The 26,015-nt window shown below is 40.7% G+C and overlaps 1 protein-coding gene across 3 annotated transcripts in view; it reads left to right on the top strand.

Annotated features, from left to right (window-relative positions):
* Positions 1–26,015, top strand: part of LOC139454581 (deoxynucleoside triphosphate triphosphohydrolase SAMHD1-like) — a 53,184-nt gene that overhangs the window by 21,952 nt on the left and 5,217 nt on the right. Inside the window, exons 2-17 of one of the 3 annotated variants that reach the window (XM_071236383.1) lie at positions 5,132–5,246; positions 6,108–6,126; positions 8,422–8,449; positions 8,736–8,896; positions 9,057–9,169; positions 9,355–9,425; positions 9,751–9,888; positions 14,331–14,387; positions 16,049–16,216; positions 17,066–17,157; positions 17,527–17,583; positions 18,318–18,445; positions 20,368–20,477; positions 20,729–20,809; positions 21,448–21,552; positions 23,051–23,817. In XM_071236383.1, the coding sequence (XP_071092484.1) occupies positions 5,144–5,246; positions 6,108–6,126; positions 8,422–8,449; positions 8,736–8,896; positions 9,057–9,169; positions 9,355–9,425; positions 9,751–9,888; positions 14,331–14,387; positions 16,049–16,216; positions 17,066–17,157; positions 17,527–17,583; positions 18,318–18,445; positions 20,368–20,477; positions 20,729–20,809; positions 21,448–21,552; positions 23,051–23,074 (1,455 nt within the window). In that variant the 5' untranslated portion in view covers positions 5,132–5,143 and the 3' untranslated portion in view covers positions 23,075–23,817. Of the gene's footprint in view, positions 1–5,131; positions 5,247–6,107; positions 6,127–8,421; positions 8,450–8,735; positions 8,897–9,056; positions 9,170–9,354; positions 9,426–9,750; positions 9,889–14,330; positions 14,388–16,048; positions 16,217–17,065; positions 17,158–17,526; positions 17,584–18,317; positions 18,446–20,367; positions 20,478–20,728; positions 20,810–21,447; positions 21,553–23,050; positions 23,818–26,015 lie in introns of those variants that run through there. The other 2 variants (XM_071236381.1, XM_071236382.1) reach the window with 2 other exon arrangements.

The raw sequence follows: 26,015 nt of genomic DNA on the forward strand, positions 1-26,015 counted from the left end.
TAGCCAATTCCCTGAACTGATGTACCCACATGAACTAGAAATAAAGGATACCAGTGAGACCAACTCATCTGTTTCATGTTTAGATCTATGCTAAAGGTTCAGAGTGACGACACACTCTCCACAAGACTGTATGACCAGAGGGATGACTTCAACGTTCCAATAGTCAACGTTCCCTTCATTTCCAGCATCAGTCCATCAGCCCCCCGTCTTTGATCTCTACATTTCGCAACTGTAAAGATACAATCAAGCATGCACTTTTTACGAAGATTTCAAAGAGCGTCATACAACTCTTGCTCAGAAGTTGTTTGATTCAAGGCCTCAGTACTTCAAAAGATTTTATTGTAGACATTTCCAAATTTGACGCATCAGTGACAAAAATGATGTCCGATGTGATTCCATATTTTGACTTGTACCATTTGTTCACGTTTTCTGATGAACAATTGATCAACCTTTGCATTTGTTTGTGATGGATGCCAACGGTGGGGCAAGATACGTGCACCTTTTCGCAAACACCTGGTATCATTACAATTTGATAGTGATTCATAAAGACATGTTCATGATACAGTCGAATCATACAATTGACTTTCTAGAGAGAGTTCTATTGGATATTGAAAGGGTTGTATCGCTTTCTTTATTATAATCCCCATGATCTTTTCAGTTTCTTATAACTCATATGACTTTACTTGCTCTGATACTGTTTCTGTTTCATTTCCTCTCCATATCTATGTATCATTGACACGAGTCCACAGGCATTGCAGGCCGACTTATTGCCATTCATTTTCAATCAGACACAACTCTGTCGCTGTCCTCGTCATACCTCGCACATTTTCTCAACGACTTCCATTTGTTCTTGTCTTGATGTGATGTTGTAGGTTCTGTCGGCACAAGCAGGAGCCATGAACTGGAAACTTAACATCAGAAGAGTCGCTGTTTATGTGGTCAAAGTTATCACTGTTGACATTCTGGCTTGTATGATTTTTTGCCTCACATACTGACGTTGTTGTGTGATGTGGTTGAGAGTTGACATGCCTCTGATTACTATTTGGTTCAAACAGCGCTGTTTCAGAGCTGATGTCACGGGTCAAATGAGGCTGAGTTGATGTGTTTGTCTGCTTTTTGTCATTACTAAAATATTAGGCTGTAGTCGTTCCTTTTCATTAGTGTAAGGTCTCAGGTCTACAGTTAGATTTCAATGAGGGCATTGCACTGCTTTGCTATACACTGACATTAGGTGATCTGTGTTTTTGAGGGAAATGCGTCTAGTTATGTTGTCTATCGACTGGAGAATTGAATAGTGTCGGGACTTCAGAGCTATGCCACGTCACACCATACCTCTCGGAAGTAGAGTGTGCAACATGATTACATGTTTGTGATGGGAGGTACGTGAAAACAGTTGAAAGATGTGTTGGTCATTTTTAGCTTCAGACCATCTAGAACAACCATGTTGTTCTGGGCATCGAAAAAATGTTCATCCTGGAGATGGGCAGGAATGCCTTTCACAAATGTCACATAAGGTATAATTTTACTAACAAGTTGCCACTCAGTGTAACACCATATGACGATGGTAGGTACTGTTTTGATAACCTTTTTGAGGTATCTGATACACACAGTCTTTCCACAACCACTTTGCCCAACCAAGATAGCATTAGAAGGAATCGAATACTTAAATGACATAGCAGTAGTATGTATCTGTTGAGGAGGGGTAGGGACGTAAGGAGGAGGCGGAGGAAGAGGAGGAGGAGTGACTTCAGTAACACATGGTCTCACTAAGAAGTCTCGGATATTCATGTTAGTGCTGGCTATGGCAACTATACACACTTATTTAAGCCATAGCACGAACTAGAAGCCTTGCGCGTTTGACCGCCTCATCTCTGACAACATTGGTGTGATCTGCTTATAATATGAAATGCATGAGAGGAGTATGACCGTTTGCCTCTGGGATCGGTCGTACTCATACATACAAACAGCTGCAGTACAGATACATACGGGTTGTTGGGATTTCTTCGAAGAAACCTCCGAATCTCATTTCTAGTCGAAACTAACAGGTTCTCCAACAACCGTCGGACAATGGCTACCATCCCTAACATCTGTTCCCTTGTCATGCCTACAATATCGTCAAAACTCTTAGGTCTGTAATTGAAAGCTAACATATGTCTTAGAAAATTAGAAAATTAGAAAATTGTACCTCATAACGAGCTTGCAACGTCTCAGATTGGAATGGAAACATGAGTATAAATTAGCAGATTAAATAGCTTTTATTCATTCCATACACAGCAAAAATACAGGACTCTATCTTAACAGTTTATTAAATACAATGGACATTTGAAACCTGGCAATATCTGAAATTACGACAGAAATAGTTTGATACGTACATGTCATATTGAAGTTTTTCACATGTAAAGGTAGATGCAATATTTTGAAGTTTTATATATGTCCTACATTCCTGCAGCAAATATTGTAGACAATAATATAGACACGTGAATTTGATGCATCCATCTTCACCACCGAAAGTATCGAAAAATTCACAAACATGATTCTCAAAGTAAAATGCTATCCAGTGTTGTCCACGTGAATTTTATGCATCTGTGTTCACAACACAGCCCCTTCCTATACGATGGGTAAGTATAGTCTGTTGACAGATACTTTGTAGGGTGTCCCTCGCATACACACCAATAATGTGTCTGGGGAATACTGGTCTCTGTCAATAGCACACAAGATTGATGATTAATAAAAGCAATCATATTTATTTGTGATACACTGTAACAGTACCAACTGTGGATGACGTTATCCGCTGTGTGATATATCATAAACATATTAGTTATGTTACATTTATTTTATTGTTTTATTCAGAACGGATCACAAGCAACACTTTCTTCACACTTTAAAGTCTGAGCATTACGTGGAGGCATGGGCTGTTGCAAGGAATTGCTCACATGATACTGATGTGAATCTAAAGTGTATCAAACAATCATTTTTTTGCGGTTAGGGTAGCCTTAAACACTACACCTCCATCAATGAGTTGCGAATGTAATGCGTGCAACTGATCACGTATATAGAATAGGAGTATACTTAATGATATCCACACATGGGCATTAAAACGACATGAGTTTTAAGAATGTGGTCCCTCATTTTCAAGATTGGGTGATTTATATTGACACAACACGAATGAAGAGACATACTTCTGAAGTTTTCCAGGAGAGGAAACGCCCTTGTTTACACCTAGCTAAGCTTATAGCAACTGATAACTAGCCAGATGGGATACATGTAACTGGTGTTCAAACCAAACGTGTGATGCACCTTGGTAAAAATAATAATATTGAAAAAAAGGTAAAACATTATTTGAACCACTGCAACTGACAGTTGATGAAAATAATGCCTTTGAGACAGCTGGTATTTGTCCGGGAAAATTAGGTGCAGACTGAATACGTGACAACAATCATTCAACCATTGTGTATAGATGTGCTGCCCATCGGTAAAGTAACTTGCAGTATCAGCTAAGAATATGAAAAGACAATGAACGCACTGACAACGACAAAAAAGTGAGACAAAAAAGTCAGGAAAATGGTTAGATGCTCGTCCAATAACTTGGAGGAATGTATTTCTACATTAAACTTGAGGTAAATTGATTCACAACAGTGTCCCAGTGCTTTGCTGGATACTACAGTGGATAATTTGAAAGTACGCAATACTATAAAGTTTAAACAGCTAAATATGCTGATGAAAGACAAACTGAATTGTTATTCACAAAAGAGGTCTGTTACATTATACATTATATATTACTTATACATGAAAACAGTTGTCTTGTTTTTGGCTGATGTTTATAAGAGCTTCAGGGAACTCCAACTGCCTTGGACTATTGTCAGGTAGATCCTGCACATCTTTATATTATTCCCGGTTTCTGATGGGATGCCATGATGAAAATGTAGAATGTTGAGTTGGAACCGATTGACTGAAATATGTATCTCTTGTTAGAACGAGGGCTAAGAGTTGGGATATTTATGATTTCAAGAAGCCAATAATCCCCAAATACTGGAATACAACCCCATTCATCCTACAATCCTACATCTTATCCTTTGTATCTAGATGTTACAAATTTATATGGAAATAGCATGTCCGTGAGAGAGATCTATTTGTCCTAGATCAGTCAGATATGGTGAGTATTCCACATGGTTCAAGTAGTAGTTACGTATTAGAGGTGGTTGTTGAATATCCTAAACACCTTCATGCCAGTTACCAACCTATAAAGTCCAAGCAATCTCCATGTCTGAAGCCGCACATTAAATTAAATAGTGAAAACAGTAAACAAGCTTAAATGAAACAGAAAGGGCCTTGTTCAAATCAGCAAACAACTCTGTTTTTGTTTGTTCTATGTTGAATGCATGGAAAACGTGTGAATGTGGAATTGGCCAATTCTGCTAAACAATTAAGAAAGCTTTGTACCAAGCCGACCGTTAAGCATTTAAAATATTAACTGATGATTTGACTTTTGTACTCCCTTTTATATGAGGGGAAAGAAAACAGTCTGCCAAGGAAATGATACAATTTTTGAAATAGGTATTAAAATTGAAAACTGACTTCAACACGTTTTGTGATGTTTGTTAGCCGGAGCTAACGCGGGAGCTAACGCCGGAGATAACGCCGGAGATAGTTCTAATTTGAACAGAGACCAGGCTATCAGATGGCTGTCCCAGTAGTTTTTATTTCTAGCTATTGTTCCCGTATTGGCCACTGTTTGAAATACGGCTGTTTCTAGCGAACCATTTGTAGCGTGACGTTATGCCCCAGACGATTTAAATTAACCAATCACAACACTCGAACCAAAAATGTCTGATCATAAGTAGCTCTCATTCGTGAGTGAGTTTACATTTAGTCTAGGGCGTGTTATTTGTTGCTCCTGGCACTTATTTGACCCCATGTATTGCCCTATTGACTGTAAACCTAAAACGGTGTGTTTAAATAAATCAATGGATTAATCACATTGTGGGTCCTTTACTGGTTTCACAATTTACGTCTGTGCATACCGATTTTTCTTTTATTACTCACTATACATAATACAATATATCCTAGAAGGTCCGCAATAAGAGGTACCAAACACAATGCACTCTGTTCACTGTTCACAATGTTATTTCAGATATTTGTAAACATGTCTAAGAATGAACTTGAGAAAGAATGTAATAAACGGAAGGCAGAGCCTGAAGAAGGAGGTGACTCAGAGGATTCCTCGAAAAAGCCCAAGAATCAATCTGGTAAGTCGTAAATTTAACCTGACCCAAAAGTTCAAAGTATGAATGTAAACAACGTTAATATTGACCCCTGAAAGGACTGATTCTATGTGCCTTCTTAATATTGCAACATTTAACATTGCCTTAGTGAAGCTGTCAAAATTGGTTTCTCTTGTTCGTTGCATGTCTTTGTGACAGTGCTACCGGTGGGTCAGGACACGCCCACCTTTACGAACACCTGGTATCATCATTATTTGATGGCGATTCATAAACACATGCTTAGGATAGTCTGAATAGTACAATGGAGTCTCCTTATTTCCTATGATCATGGAAAGGGTTTTGTCACTAATATTTTATACCAGACAATGTCAACTACAGGCACATTGGGTATGTTTTTGCTGCCACAAATAATCTCCCTGTACCACATTCTGGTCATAAGAGCCGACTTAAAGTATAATCATGTGCACAGAGTTCCAATGATTTACCTTGGTATCTGTCATCCAGTTGCTCAGGCTATCGAGTGATGTTTTTTTCTTGTGCGAAATCGTTCGTTTATACATTGCCTTAGTATCGATAGAATAATGCTGAACAACATGCACTCCCTCTCACTCTGAGAACAATACCTCCGCATCAAGATAGATCTGTTTGTGTGTGTCTGTAATTTAAGTTGACTTAAACACATGGTGAATGCTACAAGGATGAAACTATCCAAAAGTAGATATTTGCCATTTCAATAAATATCAACAGCGTTCAAGTCTGATATGGTACAATATCATAAACTGTTGTGTCAATGGAAAGACCATTGGTTCTATCTACTGAGAGCATTCCTGTTCCTCCAACTTCTAAATGCCTATCCAAGATTTATGTTGTTATCATTACTTACAGGTACCTCAAGGTTACCATTGTGAGTATTGAATGCATGTATATATGCCCATGTGTATCGTGATGTAAAGTACCACTTAAAGAATTATATGCGCTTTGGTGAAATATTTCTGTCAATGTACATAAGAAGACCTGTGAAAAGATTTCAGTCAAAAGTCGTACCGACATCAAGGATTAAATGATTTAGTAACAATACTAAAGTATATTTATTATTCTACCACCACATTGAACAAGGCTTGATTCTGACTGGTTAAAAAGAGGTTTTCGTTTTGCTATGGAACCCCCTTTTAAATATGTTAAGCCTTTTCACACAAAAAGGGTGAATACATTGATAGCCTACATAAAAGATGGCTGCTGATCCATCAGCCTTAGAAACTGTAAAACGTATCGATATTTCCTCTTTTAGACTCGTGGTCCTTGATAAGAGCCACGTCTTTAATAGACACCAGCTCTCTCGAAATTAAAAGACGCCCTGGTGTCTGATAGAAGAAATACGGTAGTTTGATATTGGATGTTTTTGGTGAAGATATGATGTTCTATCGGCCGTAACCATCACTGCTCAATGATAAGATTACAGGACTTAACGAAGTTATTTGCCTACAAATGATAATGATTTTGAAATGGTAAGGGAAATGTTCATTGGCGAACATACCCAGAACAGGCAACTTCCTCATTGAAACAACCAACAATGAAAGAAAAAAAGAACATCATAAAAAAGTATTTATAAGATGTTGTTTGGAAATCTTTTTGTGATTAATAGCCATTGTCATCTCAGAACATGCACAATTAAGCAAATCAAACCCGAACCACTGTTTCTGGGCCACAACTGTCACACGCTTCCGTCGAATCGGAGAACTATTTAATTTTAGGTCAAATGAGATCCCTCGTGTTAGAATAGCTGGATCGTCTGCAGCCTGTTCAGTCATGTCATGGAATCACGTAGTACCAACAGTCTCATTTCCAGAAAGATTTCAAAAAACGGTGCTACGAAATGTTAGTTAGGTTTGATGCCATTGGTAGGAATACATGGGTTTCTGCTTTTAAGAATATGTTATATTCTCATGGTTTCGGACATGTCTGGGAATTTCAAGGTGCTGGTGATCCTGAATATTTTATAAGCGAGTTTATACTGAGGGTTAAGGACTGTCATGCATAAACATAGTATTCCGAAGTGTTTGGATGCTCGAAATTAGAACTGTACTTGAACCGTATCTATTAAATGTATTATCAAAAGAAAAGCGACGTATGCTTACCCTTTTACGTATTTGAGAACTGGGAATTATGCATAACACAGGAAGGAGGGATGGCATCGATAAGACACTCCAGTTTTGTCAATTGTGCAAGTTAAGGGCATTTGAAAATGAAATTCATTTTATTTTTGTTTGCCATATTTATGAAGATATTCGCTCAAAATATTTCCCATATTTAGACCTCATTACTGGTAATAATAGTAAAGACACACTGGTTAGAATGTTAAACTCTTCTGATGTAAACTGTCTTGAGAACTTAGCCAATTATGTTAAAGATGCTATCTGTCTTCGTTGTTTTTACCCGTAAATATTATTTCATGCAGCACCTGATGTGAAACTAAATTGTATATATCTGTACGTGGGACTGAGGCCTTATTACTGAATAAACTGATTGATTGAACAGTCCCATTCCTATTAAATCTACTGGTTTATGTTGAACTTTATCATAGATCGGTGTTGTCATCTTGCTTCGTGTAACTTGTCTAAGGCAGTTGTGAGCTGTGAGTAACCATGATTGACAGTAATTCCTGCAACAATCAATTTTGGGGGGAATAAATTACTTGTCACGCCAGTTTCCCCAGAAACGAGTTGGTGAGTCCAAACAGTTCACAGCAGGTTGCGATTAAATGAAATGATATCTTTGGACTAAGTTTGGAGGGTTATTTGTCAACTTCTTTTTGAATACTATGTGTTTTGAACACTTATTTTAACTATTCAGTACTATGATTATAGTTATGTTGAACTTTAGTAATATTTGTTACTTATAAAACTACCTGAGACCCCTTTTCAGAAGATTCTAAGATAGCGGACCTTTCTACCATTTGCGCTGTTTTCAAAGCAATGTTGCCATCATGTAGAATGGTGATAAACCTACTGTGTTTTGAAATTTGAGGTAAAGTAGACTAGAGTAGAGCAGTGTAGACACCTCTAATTTATGCATTTGAAACCTTGTGCTAAAGCGCTCTGTTCCAAATGAAAACAAGAGGTATTTATTCAGCTCTTGGACTTCATCAAATTTCAAAACACAGCAGGTTTATCTTCTCATACATATTTGTGAATTTTTGCAGAAGTGATTCTGATTCCAAGGAATCAAAGGTAAGCATAATTACGTCAATATGACATCTAATATGTATGAATCATATGCATATGTATAACCATTGTATAAATTTCTGTGGAGGCATAATATTACTATTTGATAGTGTATCATAAACACATGCTCAGGATATAATCGGAATCATATAATCGACTATACTTTATGCAGTTATTTCTATTGGTTATGGAAAGGGCTCTGTCGCTCTGTTTATGTACCTATGAAATTGTTTGTATACAGCATGATGTTCAAACCAAAGAAACATCTGATTAATTTTCTTTTTATTGTTAGATTTTCAACGATCCTATTCATGGGACTATAACAGTGACGGGTTTGTGTGTGAAGATAATAGACACCCCGCAGTTTCAGAGGTTGAGGTATTTGAAGCAACTCGGTGGAGCTTACTTTGTTTACCCGGGCGCAGCACACAACAGGTTTGAGCACAGCATCGGGTAAGTAATATCTTAATGACAATGTCACACTAGCATCCCTACATTTATCACATTCCCATGACATGAATTACTTGCTGCACACTTCATTATATACCTAACTTTCTTTCTTTTCACAAACTCTCAATGACTATATAGATATTATGTTTGTTTGTTGAAACAGAACTTACTATCTTGCTGGAAAATTTGCTCGGATTCTAAAACAGAAACATCCACAACAGTTTGAGGAAGGTGACATCGAGTGCATTGAAATAGCAGGACTGTGTCACGATCTTGGTAATTGGTAAACTTGGATTATTTCAAAATCACAATGCGTGTAAATCTCGGTCATTTCCGATACTGTCGGGATGGTACCATACATCCTGGATTGGCTATTTCAATATGCACAGTTAATTACATTTCTAGCGAATAAAATATTTTGACAGGACAAGTACAATAGATGTGTGTTTTTGTTCTTTAAGGACACGGCCCGTTCTCACACGTCTTTGAGAAGATGTTCATACCTCGTGTAAGGACAGACAAAAAGTGGAAGGTATATTTACATCTAATGTTCAGAATATGCATTTATAGAACGCTTGTAAACTGTATATTAATAAATACGTCCTGACATGATCCGACCCACCCGTGGTTCTCCATACTAAAGTAGTCATTCATCAGTTGTAGTGTCAGATATGGCAGTTATTGTAACAGTGTGTTGAGACACACACAGAACAAAATGTATGTACAGTACACTACGTTTATAACGAACTCAAAGGGAGTCACTAACTTTATCTCGTAATAACCGCAGTTCATTATTAGCATATATACAGCATATATGCAACAAATGTCCGGGACTCAAAAATGTTAAATGATTTCAGCATGAGGATGCATCAGTGGAGATGCTGGAACACTTACGACAAGCAAATGTCCATGTGATGAGGGCCTTTGCGGAGTTCGATACAGATGGGACTCGACTCGCATTGATAAAGGATCTCATCTTAGGTGGAAAAGAGACAGTTGAGTAATGTTCCTCCAGTTATGGGGTTGAAGCATGAAAGATGAATATTGCTTTGCTATCCTGTGTTAGTATGGACCTAGATATCTCTCTCTCTCTGACAAATGAAAGGAAAACTGTTCCAATAAAAAGGAAAGCTGAACTGAAACAAACCATACTCATCGAATTTTTTAACTTATCCTGCAATACTCCGTATTGCATTTACTGCTGTCTTTGACAGAGTGACGAACTGTGTGAGATCCAGCTGCTGAAGAAAGTTGTCCCAACCAGCTCAGGAGGCAGCGCCCTCTCACAGTCGTCACGTGACCCGGAAGTCATGACGTCACACAAAAACACATAACTGCTTTGTCACCTCCACGGACGGACGTACTTTGTATCCCTTGTGGAAATTAAAGCTTATTGTTTGTTTTTTATATTTTGCGTGTTTCTACATTCATTATATGCTGCTACATTGTTACCTGTTATGGGCCGTGCCCTTAGGGTCTTCCCATTCGTAAATTGTAACGTTTATCGCTCGTCTGTGGCTCACGTCACAGTAATTTACGGGCGCAATGTTGTTCCCGCCATTTTGTTTTCTTTCCCGCCATTTGGCCATTCACCACGTGGCCACGTAATGTCGTGTTCTGCGTTTTGAATTCTCTCTTTGGCTTGGGTAATACATTACATTTATGTATGTTGTTTTGGTGTGCTTAAAGCCTTGCCTTTTCGCTACCTTTTAGCGTAATTGTTTATCTCATAAACTTCAATAAAATATACTGTTTTTGAGTTACTTTATGCTTCCCATACTTTGTGATTTGGCCACATGGTTATGTGTTTGCTTAAAGCTATGCTTTCGCTACCTTTTAGCGTCATTGTTTGATCTCATAGTCTTCATTGAAATACAAAGTTTCTGAATCACATTATGCTTCCCGCACTTTGTGGCTTTGCCACATAGTTATGTTTTGCTTAAATTCCAGATTTTCTGCCTCGCTGCACTTGTTGCCGTGGGAACAAATCTGGTGGGGGCCGCCCCTTTCTGCCGTGATTGTACGACGCCCTGTACTTTCACAAGGCAGTGCCGATGTTGCAGTCATTCGTCGCTGTGATACTTCAGCTCATGCGAGTATCCAGGACACACCTCACTCAACGTGCTCGTCGACCCCCATCTACGTTGACGGCAGCAGCGCTCAGCGGAGCTTCGCAGTGCTCCCAACACCACCGGCGGCTCCGGCGCTCTCAACGTAGAGTCTGCCTCCCATGGCACGACATACGACCGTTCCCGGTCTCCTACTCCACCAGCGGCTCCAGCGCTCTCAACGTAGAGTCTGCCTCCCATGGCACGACATACGACCGTTCCCGGTCTCCTGCTCCACCGGCGGCTCCAGCGCTCCCAACATAGAGGCTGCCTCCCATGGCACGACATACGACCGTTCACGGTCTCCAACACCACCACATCAACGCTGATGTCTCCGACGCTTCCGGCGCCTCCGAGGCGCCTCTGATGACTCGGCGCTCCCGGCGCCTCTGATGTCTCGGCGCCGGAGTCTCGGCGCCTCCGATGTTCCGGCGCTCCCAGCGCCTCCGATGTCTCGGCGCTCCCGGCGCCTCTGATGACTCGGCGCCTCCGGCGCTCCCGGCGCCTATGATGACTCGGCGCCTCCGATGTCTCGGTGCTCCCGGCGCTCCCGGCGCCTCTGATGACTCGGCGCTCCCGGCGCCTCCGATGACTCGGCGCCTCCGGCGCTCCCTCCAGCGCCTCCGATGTCCCGGCGCTCCCGGCGCCTCTGATGACTCGGCGCCTCCGATGTCTCGGCGCTCCCGGCGCTCCCGGCGCCTATGATATATCCGGCGCCTAAGATGACCTCCGGCGCCTAGATCAACAAGCTTTATCAAGCTCATATCAACGAGCCGAGTATCCGATCTTCTACTTCGGCTTCCGACTCCGGTTCTCTCTCCCACGGTTCTTCAGAGATCCAGGCCACTCGACCCCTGCCATTGACTTTGGTCTCGCCTTCTTGGCCAGCCAGAAGTTGGGTTATCGCCCTCCGAAAAATAGCCAGAGACAACCCCTGGAACTTCCGGTGTGGTCCAACCTTCTGCTCCATCCACACGGTCTGTGCCACACCCTAATACCCGCATGTTCTCGTCTGCACGCCTGACACAACTGCAGAAAGCCAAGGGCTATTCGGCTAGAGCGACCAAAGCTATTGCTTCAGCCCACCGTCCATCTACAGTGGGGACTGTATGCTGATAAATGATGCTCGTTCCGGGCATTTTGTTCTGACAAACACCAGGATCCGATGACAGCGTCACCGCAGATCCTGGATCAGTTCCTTCTGTACTTGCGTAGCACCCGTCGGTTGAAGGGCTTACCACCCCCACATACCTGGTCGCCATCTACTCCGTTCTGGCCATCCCGGACGATCGGAGAAAGACGAAAATTCCCGACCTACGGGCCTGGCTGCGCTCGTTCAGTCTTGAAGACCTGAAGGCCAAGTTCGGACCACCTCCGTTGGATCTGAATGTGGTCTTCAACGCCCTGCGAACCACTCCCCTCGTCTTCCTTCTACGACCTTAAGAAGAAGACGGGTGTTTCTACTGGGTTTGACTACTGCCGCTCCAGTCCATGTACAGCACGCCCTCGACGTCTAGAACCCGTGCCCGGTTCGAATGCGGTACCCAGGGCGCCGTTCATCATGGACCGTACTGGGACGTCAGCGTAAAGACTCAACTCCCAGGACAGCCTGATAGATCATTCCTTGTCCCCTCCCCCCTTGTCCAGTGTGGGTGCCGAGGATGAGGAAGAGCGTCATTATGCCCAGTAAGGGCACTGAAGGTTATTCTACGACGATCTAAAGACTGCCGCAAGTCTAGGAAACACCTTCTGCCGGTCTCCCCTTCGTCGCAGTCGTTGGTCAGCCGGAATACTTTTCCCTGTGGCTCCGGGCGGTCATCCTTAAAGCTTATGAAGCCGCCGGATTGGACCCTCCCCCCAAAGGCTATCACCTGAAATAAAATGAGATCAGGGCGATCGTATTTACACTGGTTCTTCACGGTATACTGTTCCATCCAGTCGTTCAGGGAAGCCTGTTCGTGGCGATCGGACACCGCCTTCACCAACCACTACTTCCGTGATGTAGCCTTGAAAGTTGTCGCCGGCGTTCACAGTTTTGGTCCCTGGTTGTAGCCCACCAGGTCATCTATCTCCGACGCGACTGATTCTCCGATACCCTGAGCCCGTCGACCTCTCTGGTGTTTATCACCCCAGACGAGACGGCTCTCTTGCGTTCCGCATTCGCTCTTAGGTCAGTTTTAGTTTTGGGTTACCCGACTCATTCTATTGCTGTCACCTATCCGGGTTTTACTTTTTGCATCAACTCTTGTTTCCTGACGACAGGAATGGTAGTAGATGTGGACACCGGCGCCGACGCCAGCGCCGCTGCTTCTCTGATACCTGAGCGGTGCCCGTCGACCTCACCGGTGTTCCTTGCCTCCAGCCTAGAGGGCTCTCTTGCGTTTCGCATTCGCTCTTGGGATTGGTCGTAGATTTTGCCGCCGACGCCGCTGATTCTTCGATTCCCCGAGCGGGGCCCGTCGAACTCTCTGGTGTTTATCGCCTCAGATTAGAGGGCTCTACTGCGTTTCGCTTTCGCTCTTCGGTAAGTTCTATATTTTGGCTACACGCCTCATTGTATTTCGGTTACCTACTCGGGCGTTTCGTTTTTGCATCGACTCTTGTTTCCTGAAGACAGGAATGGTCGTAGATGTTCCGGTCATCACTTGTATGCGGTGCGGATTCATCGGACCTTGACGAGGGTTTATTATGGTTCACATCTGCAGGTATGCCCACCGGCCATGCCGTCTGATAAAGATGCAATACGGAGTAATGCAGGATAAGTTAAAAAATTTAGTAAAATCTAAATATTTTTTACATTTGTATACTTATCCTGCATTACGAAGTCTAAGTGCCCTCCCTTTCGCTACGCTACCTCCCCACGAAGTTTCAGATGTTATGTTTAAAGCAGTTATGTGTTTTGTGTGACGTCATGACTTCCGGGTCACGTGACGACTGTGAGAGGGCGCTGCCTCCTGGTTGGGACAACTTTCTTCAGAAGCTGGATCTCACACAGTTCGTCACTCTGTCAAAGACAGCAGTAAATGCAATACGGAGTAATGCAGGATAAGTATACAAATGTAAAAAAATATTTAGATTTTACTAAAACTCATGGTGTCAGACCGTTTGTCCAGATACAGGAAAATCGTTGGTTAGATCTCCATCCGCGTCATACCAAAAGACGTTAGAGAAGCTACGTGTTGTTACTCTGCATGTGCAATAACCTTGAACCCAACGTTAAATTTACTCATTTCATCTCATCTCACCTTAAAATAAATATTGCTTCCACATTTAACAAGAAGGATATATGTTTATGCTTTGTAATCATGATTTACAATGCTGTGTTACAGGAGCATGTGAAAGATGAACGTGTGCAACAAAAGAGGAAAAAACTTTTTCTTTATGAAGTAAGTATTTGATATCACGTTTGATGTTTACGACTTTTTGCTGGAGCAGTTGAGTTGGTTTGAGAATAATTAAATATATACTCTTAAAAAAAAGAAACTTGACATAAATGTAAAACCACTTTTTGCCAAATATCTAAAATAATTACATTAAATGACAGAAAGATGATGTGTCTATAATTCGAGAAAACACATGCAAAGCACATAAACGTAGCGTTTCGGGATCATTTTTACAGCTTCATCCAAACGCAACCGCCTGTAGAAAACGTGCAGCACAGGATCCTGCATTTAGGCATGCAGGCCCCTCTGCTGAATGGGTATAAAAATCCACATCAACGGCTGTTCATACAGTCCTTAAAACGGCAGTAGAGGCGGTGACAGAATGATAAGACTGAATGCAGCTCAACGGAACAACGCCATTGGGAGATTACAAGCTGATTACAAGCTGGAGCCCAGGCACTTTGGCGTATCCAGACAGACAGTGTCCGCACTGTGGACCCGATACAACAACACCAACAGAGTTGACGACAGACCAAGGTCAGGAAGACAAAGGGTGACAACCAAAGCACAAGATCGATACATCCGGCTGCGACAACTACCGCACTACCACAGCCACGTCTACAACCACACAGATCACTGGGGTACGCAGAATATCAGATCAAACGGTACGCAACAGAATGAGGGAGGCTGGACTTTTTGCACGAAGACCTGTTCGACGTTATGTAATTACCGCACGTCATCTGGCGGACCGTCTGCTTTGGTGCCAACAAAGGGTTAGATGGGCACGTGCAAGTTGGTGAAATGTACTTTTTACTGACGAGTCCCGTTTCCTACTCAAATGTGCTGATGGGCGCGCACGTGAACATTACGCCCCCAACTGTGTGCAGCAGGTTGTCCCATTTGGTGGCGGGAGTGTCATGGTAAGGGCCGGAATTCATCACGGTGGTAGGACGCCTCTCGTGCATGTGGCAGGTGCATTGACAGGTGTGCGTTACAGAGACTTGATCCTACAGCCTTACGTTCTTCCTCACGTCAACGTTCATGGCGGACAGTTCCAGCAGGACAACGTTCGACCGCATATTGCACGTGTTTGTCAAGACTTCTTACACCACAACAACATCCAGACATTACCTTGGCCAGCCGGGTCTCCAGATTTGTTCCCGATTGAGCATCTGTGGAACGAGTTGGATCGACGCCATAGCAGAAGGAATTCCTGCGCTTCTTGATGCACTTCAGCATGAATGGCAGCACATATAACAGCGTGTTATTGACAACTTGATTGCATCTATGGGTCGTCGGTGTCAAGTGGTGATTGATGCACGTGGTGGGCACAACCGATACTCACATTTTCTGTACCCCTGTGACATTAACTGTATCGTGTACGTGTGTCTGTCTAGGTGACACGATTAATATTTTGAACATTGTGTACATTGATCTTCAAACAGTGTTTCAATTATGGTTTCTGTGTCCTATTTTGAAACAATCGAATTATATTACATTTTGAAAGTCAGTGTCAAGTTTCTTTTTTTAAGAGTATACATTAAAGAATGAAGTTACCGGGAGATAAAAACATTTTCTGAAATGCTGCAATTGCAACGGGTTTCTCAATCTTGCAAAGTTCAGTATTTGGACATTGGTGTACTACAAACGCATTTTATCACCAGATTGTTGCCAACGCCCAAACGGGAATTGATGTAGACAAGTGGGACTACTTTGCTCGCGACTGTCACATGCTGGGCATAAAAAACAACTTTGATCATGACCGGTACATGGAGTTGGCTCGTATCATCGACGTGGAGGGTGAAGGGCCACGAATCTGTGCACGAGACAAGGTAATCCATTAATCTGCAATGTTATGTCGTACGTTCCAGGCTAAGGACATTACCAGGAAATGTTTGATCTAGTAACGGGAATCCCTTCACTGAATCTATGCATAAAGCAAAATGTATTCCGCATCTCCCGCTCAAGAAATATTATATCCACCCGCTAGAATATATATCATTTAATCTAGAAAACAAATATTAAATTTCCGTTTTACAAAATCATGTTTTTATTTATGTGTTGCAAGCTAATTTCTAACACAACCAACACAACAGTGGAGACACATTTGGGTGTAATTATTGTTAGGATCATACATGACTTCAGAGGAGGTCATGTTGACAGAATGTGGTGGAGGAAGAGCCACAAGCACGCCAGGACGTAATAAGACATCGTAAACGTTGAAATGTTTGATTGGCATTACTCAAAAGATGACGGATGACACATTTTTCTTCAACGTTTATGATAAAGTAGACACAATTTATGGTTAACAACTTCTTTAATACTGTACAGGCCAAGTTTCGATATAGACCCTTACACCATTGTCAGGCAAGACTGACAAGACAGCAAGACAGTGGTCTTGTTTGACAACGGTACAAGGATGAATTCAAACAGTTTTCTTTTTCTTTCCTCATCAGTAAAGACGTCAGTACATTTATCATTAAAGTGCTTGATACTCAGCGATTTCTAAAATGCCACTTGAAGATATCATTAACGTATTTATCTCTAAAAGCATCTGTGACAACCATAACTGAATTTTGGGACAAGGTTTCCCAACGGATGTTGATAGATGCCGGACGCCTGAGGTGTCCGGGTGACCTGAACGTGTGACCAGATTCAAGTTCCGTTTGTGTTGACTGCAGGAGGCCTACAACCTGTACGACATGTTTCATACCCGGGAGACGTTACATCGAAGAGCTTACCAGCACAAAGTTACCATTGGCGTGGAACTCATGTATGTACAGTAACATATCTTCGCGTATTGACAAAATATATGAAACGACCAGACACCTGGGAGCATTTATGGAAAGCACACGAGTAACTATACTTTGTGCTTGTACCTCGTATTTCATAAACAAGAGGGGCGGTCGGGTAGCCTAGTGGTTAGAGCGTTCGCTCGTCACGCCGAAGACCCGTGTTCGATTCCCGATATGGGTACAATGTGTGAAGCCCATTTCTGGTGTCCCCCGCTGTGATTTTGCTGAAATATTGCTAAAAGCGGCCATACTCACTCATACTCACTCATTCACTCATAAACAAGACAGGAAAACTGTACTTTTTATATTGTAGCCATATTTTGAATTTCCTAAATGTTTATTTTCAGGATTGTTGATGTGCTTGTAAAAGTTGACAAAACTGTGCAGATATCAGGATCGGATCGGTAAATGAAGTTTTAATTGAATTTGTTTAAATGTAATATAATATAAGAAAAACTGAAATGAGATACTTTGGAGTCTGGGAAGGTTTAAGATTTATTTCTATTACGACGCCGATAATTAGATGCACGAGTGTTAATCCCTTTGATTGAAAGAAGATCATTTTCATCAACACACAAAGTAACAAGACGTCTCCGCAAAAAATAATCAATCTCGACTATCAACCGATTCTTTTTGGTGCAAATGACTAAATAGCGGTGACTGTCATATGAATGGATCACTGCAAAACAGGTGTTCATCAAACGTATAAGCGTATCCTGTCCTACCGGTAGCCCCCGTCAGTTTGGTTTCCCTGGTGCCGCACATCAGAGTGCCTGCCATGCAACGGCGGCCTGTAAACAAACCACACAATCAAGTGATCGATGGACCAGAAAATCCAGGACCACAACAGAATACTCATCCCTCTGAAACTGAACACGATATGTTAAAATGACATCAGTTTGATGTGTGCACGTGCAGGGATTCTTTTTGTAAGTAACGAAAAACATTTAAGAAATATGATCATTTTACAACACAGTAAAATGTTGGGAACTACAGTCCACCAACAGAAACATCAAACAGCACAATTTTGGATTGAAATTTACTTATATAAATGATTATATACAACCATACCAATGTGTCATAGTTTTCTAGAAACAGGAAATAACACGCATGTAGTATTTTATATCTTTTGTTTCAGTGATCAAGGATCAGGTCGAAAAATATCAGAATGTATCGACGACATGAAGGCCTACTCACATCTGAATGACAGCATCCTTCAAGTGGTAGAGCTTCCTATAACACTAGGAACGAGTCCCCAACAAACTGGTGAATATAACACATTATAATAATGTAGTATCCAACCATAGATAATCATAAGACAGATGTACATTTAATATTGATATTGACGTATAAACAATGTCGTGTACGAGGGGAAAGTGATACGTTCATTTTGTTATGCTGTTATATTGTTTTGTGTAACTTTACTTCAACACGTGTATTGAGAATAGTATCTCTAGGGTGACATAAAGCTAAGGCACACACTCATAACGGTATCTGTTCTGGATAGTCAGAGAATTTACAGGGGTTAATTTAACTGAGAAAACTTCCTGTACAGACATATAGACAGGTTTATTTGCATTAAAGAGCACGTGACCTAAAGTACAAAACTTTTTACATCATAATTTGAGTTACCACATGAATATATACAGACTCAAATTAACAAAATTACTTATTGAGTGGAACCGTTCTTAAAAGATGTGTTAAGAACTTGGTAAATGGCAAATTAGGTACTAACAGTATACGCAAATCTTCATAATGTTTAGAGACAGCGTTGCAATGTTCACACAGAACAATGATACACCCCTAGGTAGATCCTGCACACCCAAAGAATTACAGCCAATTCTAAACTTTGTACACCCAGGGCATTTGAAGAGATAAATATTTTTCACAATCTAAAAATGATTTCTGGGTCTTATAAAAAGTTAATACATTTGAGTCTTAGGATGCATGCTATTCTTGCAAAGAACAATTGTACACTCTGTCTTTAAACTGGAAAATAAATTGCTTTTGATCACCAACATCCTGTGAAATCCAAGCAATACCAAAGCTGTAGGAAAATAATATATACCATTCACCACAAACATCTGCGTTAGATGATCTATATCCAATGTGTTACAAATATTTACAAAACTCTCGGTGGGCAATTTCTATGCTTTCCTTTCTTTGGTAGCCCCAGATTTCGCAACCATACAACAGAACGGGTACAATTGTCTTATCGAATAGGTAAAACGTATCTTTAGGAGTAAATTCAAGTCTCGTGATCAGGGATTTTACTGGCCACAGTGCTTTGGAAGCCTGTTCAGAAAATGTTTCACATGCTCTGGTCCAAATGAGTTTTGGCGTTATAATTAAGCCTAAATATTTATACATACTTACATTATCTATGTTTTTACCATCAAAATACCATTTTTCATATATTGATAAATGGCCACCCATTTTAAAGACAATAATTTTCCTCTTCTCTATATTAATTTCCATTTCCCATTTTTGGGAGTAAAAATATAAAGCATGAAGACGCCTCTGGAGTTTAATAACACTATCAGCAGCACGAACCAAATCATCAGCAAATAGAAGTGCAATTATATTAATTTAGATATAAATAAACCATCATCAAATTAACCATCTAAATATACTACAAGTTCATTAATAAAAAAGAGAAAATACCACGGGGCTTAAGGTACACCCTTGTTTCACACCACAAGCACTCACAAAATACTCGGTTAATCTCTTACCGTAGTTATATGTTACAGTAGCAATTACATTTTCACAAAATGACACAAAAAGGGCCTGTCACCAAATGAGAAACAGAGAAGACATGGGTATGGCTGCCCTTCAGCTGTGTTCATTTATTCAGAAATGGGATGTTAAGTATACGCAAGAAGCAGTAAAGACGCTTTGTCTTCCGAAAGATACTAAAGATAATTAAAGTGGAGGCTGTTCACGGCACGGTTTTATGTCAAAAACGTTTTGTAATTGAGCATGTTGCTGACACCCTGGGGATCACTTTGGCCACACCGAATGTGTGAACAATATATATTCTGAACGATTTTCTGTTTCTACTCTTCGATTTACACCCGTACATGCGTTTACCGTAGGACAAAACTGTTTGTGTAACATAGCACATGGATCTTATTTTCCCTTTTGTCTCTTGTTGTGCACCAAAGCTACTTTCCATGGATCATTTACAGGCGCCACGGAAGATCTGACAGCAGCAAGAGACATCATCAGAAGAATCCAGGCAAGACAGTTGTATAAATGTGTTGGCACACGCATTTTACAGGATGGCGACACTTTGAAAGTATGATGATAGTTTCATGTATAGACTGCTATCATTGGTTCACACATTCGTGACGCAAATACTAAAAATTTCACATTTGTTTTCTGTGACGTAGATTAAGAGAACGTTTATATAGTACGCCCCCCTTGAAAGCAAATTAGTAGGTACATTTCGTAGTTGCACGGTTATTAATATACTTCGGGCATGTAATTTGTTAAATGAAATTTTGGTCTGTGAAGGGTAACCATTACAATTCAACATTTTACTTTCAGCCGGACTTCATTCAACAGTATAAAAGAGAAATTCTGGAGAAGGCTGGAAGGTCCTTCGATGAAAATCAGTTTGAAATAGCTGTAGGTACAACTTGGTACTTGCCGAGATAGAATGACGACAATTGGGGTCAATTTAGAAATGCTGCTTATTTACCAACGAGTTAATGGGGTGAATCGAGTCTCTCGAATTGTGGTATTATCTATTCTGGTCTTACTTCCCCTGCAGCTTAAACTGATATAAGTCATGGATATTTCACATATTCTTGGGATACATCACGCGAAGTCTTCATGCAGTATCATTAGGCTATTTGCCATCATCATCATCATCATCATCATCAGTGGCGTTTTGTGCTTTCGGTCGTCTCGGTGCCTGGGGGTTGTCCTACATCGTTTTGATGACATATTGTTGGTGCAATAATCTAAGAATATCTGTCATGTTTGTTTCAAAATGTGTGGTTGGCCACAATTTCAAAAACATGTATATTTATATGTATTAGTTGGAATCCACTGGAAGAAAAATCTTTGAATTCAGTCGTTTTGATTGCGGGCACATGCCTATTCTTTGTTCGTTTGTGTTAATTATCACCTATCATAACTACATTCATTTAGGGACAATGTGTAAATTGAACTCACCAAATACAAACTAAACGCCATCTCACGCTATGGAACGTCAAGAAACAGATCCACCTGACATCATGTATGGTTGAATTATTTTGTAGCTGATGTCTTTCGACTATGGACAGAAAAAAGAGGACCCAACAACCAACGTTAGGTTTTATAAAAAATCAAACCCTGGAAAGGCGTTTCCCCTATCGACAAAAGAGGTATGCTACTCTTTGCTATTCTTGTCTTCGAATAATTTGATCTCACATTGCCATTTCCTTTAGTGTGCACAGCTAAGGTCGGAATGTAATACTCTCAGTGTGTGCATTTTTAGATTCAAATTAAAAAAGAAGACGAAGAAAACATGGACATATTTTACGAAAATAATCATATACGCTTTTTATTTAACACACTTCAGTTCAAATAAGTTCCAAAATGTTCGACCACATAATTGGGGGCTTGACTATGGAATACTGTAAGGGACATTCTCGCGATCTCGCATTCTCGCGATCTCGACCTTTGGAAACGAGGTAAATATGTCCAAAACACGAGAAAATCTCGCGTTCTCGCGATCTCGCATTCTCGTGTTTTTGGTACATAGCACTTTTTGTCGAAAGTCGACAACGCGAGAATGCGACATTTGGACATGATGCAAAGTCTCGCAATCTTGCAATCTCGACTTGTCAAATTAGGCCGGAAAAACACGAAATCGCGAGAACGCGAGAATGCGACATTTCATTTTCTCGCGATCTCGCGTTTTCGTGTTCTCGCGTTTTAGACGCTGTCCGTGCGCATGCGTAATATCACAAGGTCAAGGCGCATGCGCACGTTAGTAGTCCTTTGGTCATGCTTCTTTCATGCTCTTCATTCTCCAAGTAGCATTTAGCAAACTTATGACTTGAGCTTTAAAATGCTATGTAATTTACATACACAAAGTCTGAGTCATCTCCCGTTGTTACAGTTTCCTATGTACTTTATAATAAAACGCTCAACATGCTCAATTTAATTTAACAAAAGAAATTGTGTACATGAATGTCCAATAATAGTGAAAACATTAAAGCTGGAAACAAAACTATTACCGTCAGTGAGTGAGTTATATTGCTTAAAGCCGCATCAGCAGTACTACAGTTACAGAAATAATCACAGGCCAGTGAGTTTCTCCATGAGGCAATTTTATACAGGGCTAGAATGTTCATTAAAATAAAATTATCACAGACCAATTTGTAGCATTCGGATAAAATGATATTGTCCGATGTTTTTTGTTGTTTTTTATACGATACCATATTCGCTACTTTAATTAATAGATTTTCATCCGCTCCCGCCTGACAACAAAACATCCTGCCTTACATTTTTCTAATGCCTTCAAATTCCTAGAAATAGAAGTATCGTTAATATGAGTGTTCCTACTTTCTTTACCTGATAAAATACTTCGTACACGTAGCCCTACTGAACACACATGATGCATGTGAATCGCATCCGTCGACAGCAATTGTACACAAATGCCTATAGTAGGTCGATAAGAACAAAATAAAATGCCTCCTGTCTCCCATGTTTTCAAAAATCAATCAAACTGTAGCTATTAATTTATTGCGGCCTTAACATCCAAATGACAGGCATGCTTATCCTGGAAAAGTACCCCCAATATCCAGCCTGGGGGACCGGCATGGCTCAGTGAGTGAGTTTGGCTTAACACTGCTTTGAACAGTATTTATATTTCAGTTATATCCCGGCTTGTCGGTTTAAAGGGGCACTAATCTTCTTCTCGGCTGTCTAACACTGCCAGCTGGGGCTCACTATCTGCCGATTTGCTCGCTGACGCAACTGAGCGTGACAAGAGACTGGACTACCTTGAACACTGATTTGGTACATGTAATCTTTGCATCTCAGACAAAGGGCGCATGTTAAATAATGTCTTCAGCCTAAACAAACGGACAAAAAGAACGATGGAAGCTCATCGGATGTCGTTATTTGGAAATACCCCAGATGGTTATAAACTGAGGGCCAAAAGAAACGTTACCAACATTAACTGATTTGCCACTTTGAAACAAAAATGCCAACCTGTTCAAAAACAGTAAAGAACACATTTCACGAATACAGCCTTCATGAACTCTGTCGTTCTTTGCACGTGCTTTACGGATTTTGGGAAATATTAGTGTATTTCAGCAATTTTTTAAAACATTCTTTCCCAAATTATCGTGCAATTTCCGGGTATAAATTACGCACGATCAATGGTCACCCACAGAACATCTCTGGGACCAACTGGGGCGTCGTCTTCGGAAACGTCAACATACTCCCTTCACGAGACAAGCGTTGATCGTTGCCCTCCGTGAGGAATGGAATCGGATACCTGCAGATGTGAGGACGCTTGTCTACTCAGTTCGACGCCTCATTCGAAGATGCATTGTCGCTCATGGAGGTCATATCCCGTATTGAACGGTCTGGGCCGTCGTCACCTTAAAGTTGTAGCCAATGTTGTTGATCGAATACTGGACGAATGACCCCTTGTCAAGAAATGTCCCTGTTGGAGGTCAAGGACTTTGTTGTTGAATTAGTAAATTCGCATTTTACTGTTCTGAGTGATGAATTTCTACAATACAATTGTTATTGCTGCTTCAATTTGTGTTGGTCATATTTTATCCTAGAAATATCGTTGGTAACGTTTCTTTTGGCCGTCAGTTTATTTTTATATTTTAAAAAATGGTATCCCAGCAGTGAAAGCATTTTCGGATTTTGGATTGCGCGGATAATACGATTCCTTTCTCTTGTTGTCATCCACGTTTTCTGGCATAACCCTACACCTGTGTCTTTGTTGCCATTCACTAGAAGCTCAGTTAATGAACCTATTACAGGTATAGTTAGTGGTAGCACTACTCAGATTACCTGACAACGGTTCCCATTTGGCATGTCTTGTGTCTGGGGTAATTATTTCATCTGAATCCAGGTTTGAAGTGAGGTGAAATGTATGTTATGTAATATTCACGTCGCAGCACAGCAAGAGGAGTGATCATTTCATTTACCTTTTTGTAAACGGATCATTGCTCGCCATCAAAAGTTCCACAGAAAATACGTTAATTGATTAATCACTGTTATCTTGCACAGTTGATTTGTAAGTGTTTACATGTGTAGGTTTACTAAAGCAGACGGAATACACTCATATCATGGCGTGAAGTGCCGATGTAAAAACAACATACTTGGTTCGAACAAGGAAGCTGGCCAAATGTATACATAAAACTTCGGTGGGTCGTTATTATGATATTTGCATTTTGTTTTCATTCATTTGCTGTTGCATTGGATAGAAACATTTTGTTCCTCTTGTACCTTTTGTACCTTTAGGCGTGTATACATGTATACACTCAATGTGTAAAATGCGATTCACTGAGGCAATTTATAAAATGTCTTAATATTTCAGTAATACAGAAATTGACTGAATCCAAGTCCAGATTGACTAACCATTTTTAAGAGGTTCAAAAGGACTATTTATCCTAGTATTAGAGTGAGTGAGTGTGTTTGATTTAACCCCGCTTTTAGCACTATTTCAGCAATAGGCCACTAGGCTATCCGACCGCCCCGCTAGTATTAGAAGCCAAACCTATAGAAACGTACTTTGAATTTCGTTTTCTTTTAATCCTATCATTTTCAGTCACTGGGTGATGAAGTTAAAACATAAAAATGTTTGGAATTCGTAATAACAATAACATAAATTGACCGATTTTCAGTCAATTTGTAAAATAACTGAATATTTAGGCGTTGCAAAAATTGCCTTCGTGAAACTTTATACATTTTGGCTAAACAATATACCCACAATAAAATACTATCAATAAAAGCGATACATGCGCTCACGAATGGCGCAGCACAGGTCGCGAACTAGTCTTGATATCTGCTATTATTTCATCCGGATACTCACGGGGGAAAAACAATAACAAATGCAACAACCAGTCTCGGGGAATTGCTGTAGATTAAAATGGGAGGAAACCTACCATTGTAGGTTTTTGGCACATCAAAGGGACGCTACTCTACACAACGAATTGCGACAACTCAGACGACTGAGCAACAAGATGACTGTATAGGCAATCAGCACAAAACACGAGAACGCGAGATCGCGACACTTGACCAATGTCGCAATCTCACGTTCTCGCGTTCTCGTGTTTTTGAAAATAGTACATATAACTGTATAGGCAATTAGCACAAAAACACCAGAACGCGAGAAAGCAAGATTGCGACACTTGACCAATGTCGCAATCTCGCATTCTCGCGTTCTCGTGTTTTTGAAAATAGTTACATATAACTGTATAGGCAATTAGCACAAAAACACGAGAACGCGAGAACGCGAGATTGCGACACTTGACCAATATCGCAAACTCGCGTTCTGGTGTTTTTGAAAATAGTTACATACAACTGTATAGGCAATTAGCACAAAAACACGAGAACGCGAGATTGCGACACTTGACCAACGTTCATAGAAATTTCTGCTTTGCAAATTAATGCAGTTTATTTCAAAATGGCTGCTTAAGATCACGTGACTTTTGACAATGTCAGAATGCAAATTTTCCAAGTCTTTTGATTATACAGAAATATATATGTAGACTGGTAACATAATAAAGTCAAGAACACGCTCCCTTTCTTGCCTGTGAACTGACTGAATTTGACAAATATTGCCAAATAACCAACATGGATGCCTAATGGT

This window comes from Haliotis cracherodii, unplaced genomic scaffold (genome assembly GCF_022045235.1).
Source record: "Haliotis cracherodii isolate W230 unplaced genomic scaffold, xgHalCrac1.p SCAF_10, whole genome shotgun sequence".
Lineage (NCBI taxonomy): Eukaryota > Metazoa > Mollusca > Gastropoda > Lepetellida > Haliotidae > Haliotis > Haliotis cracherodii.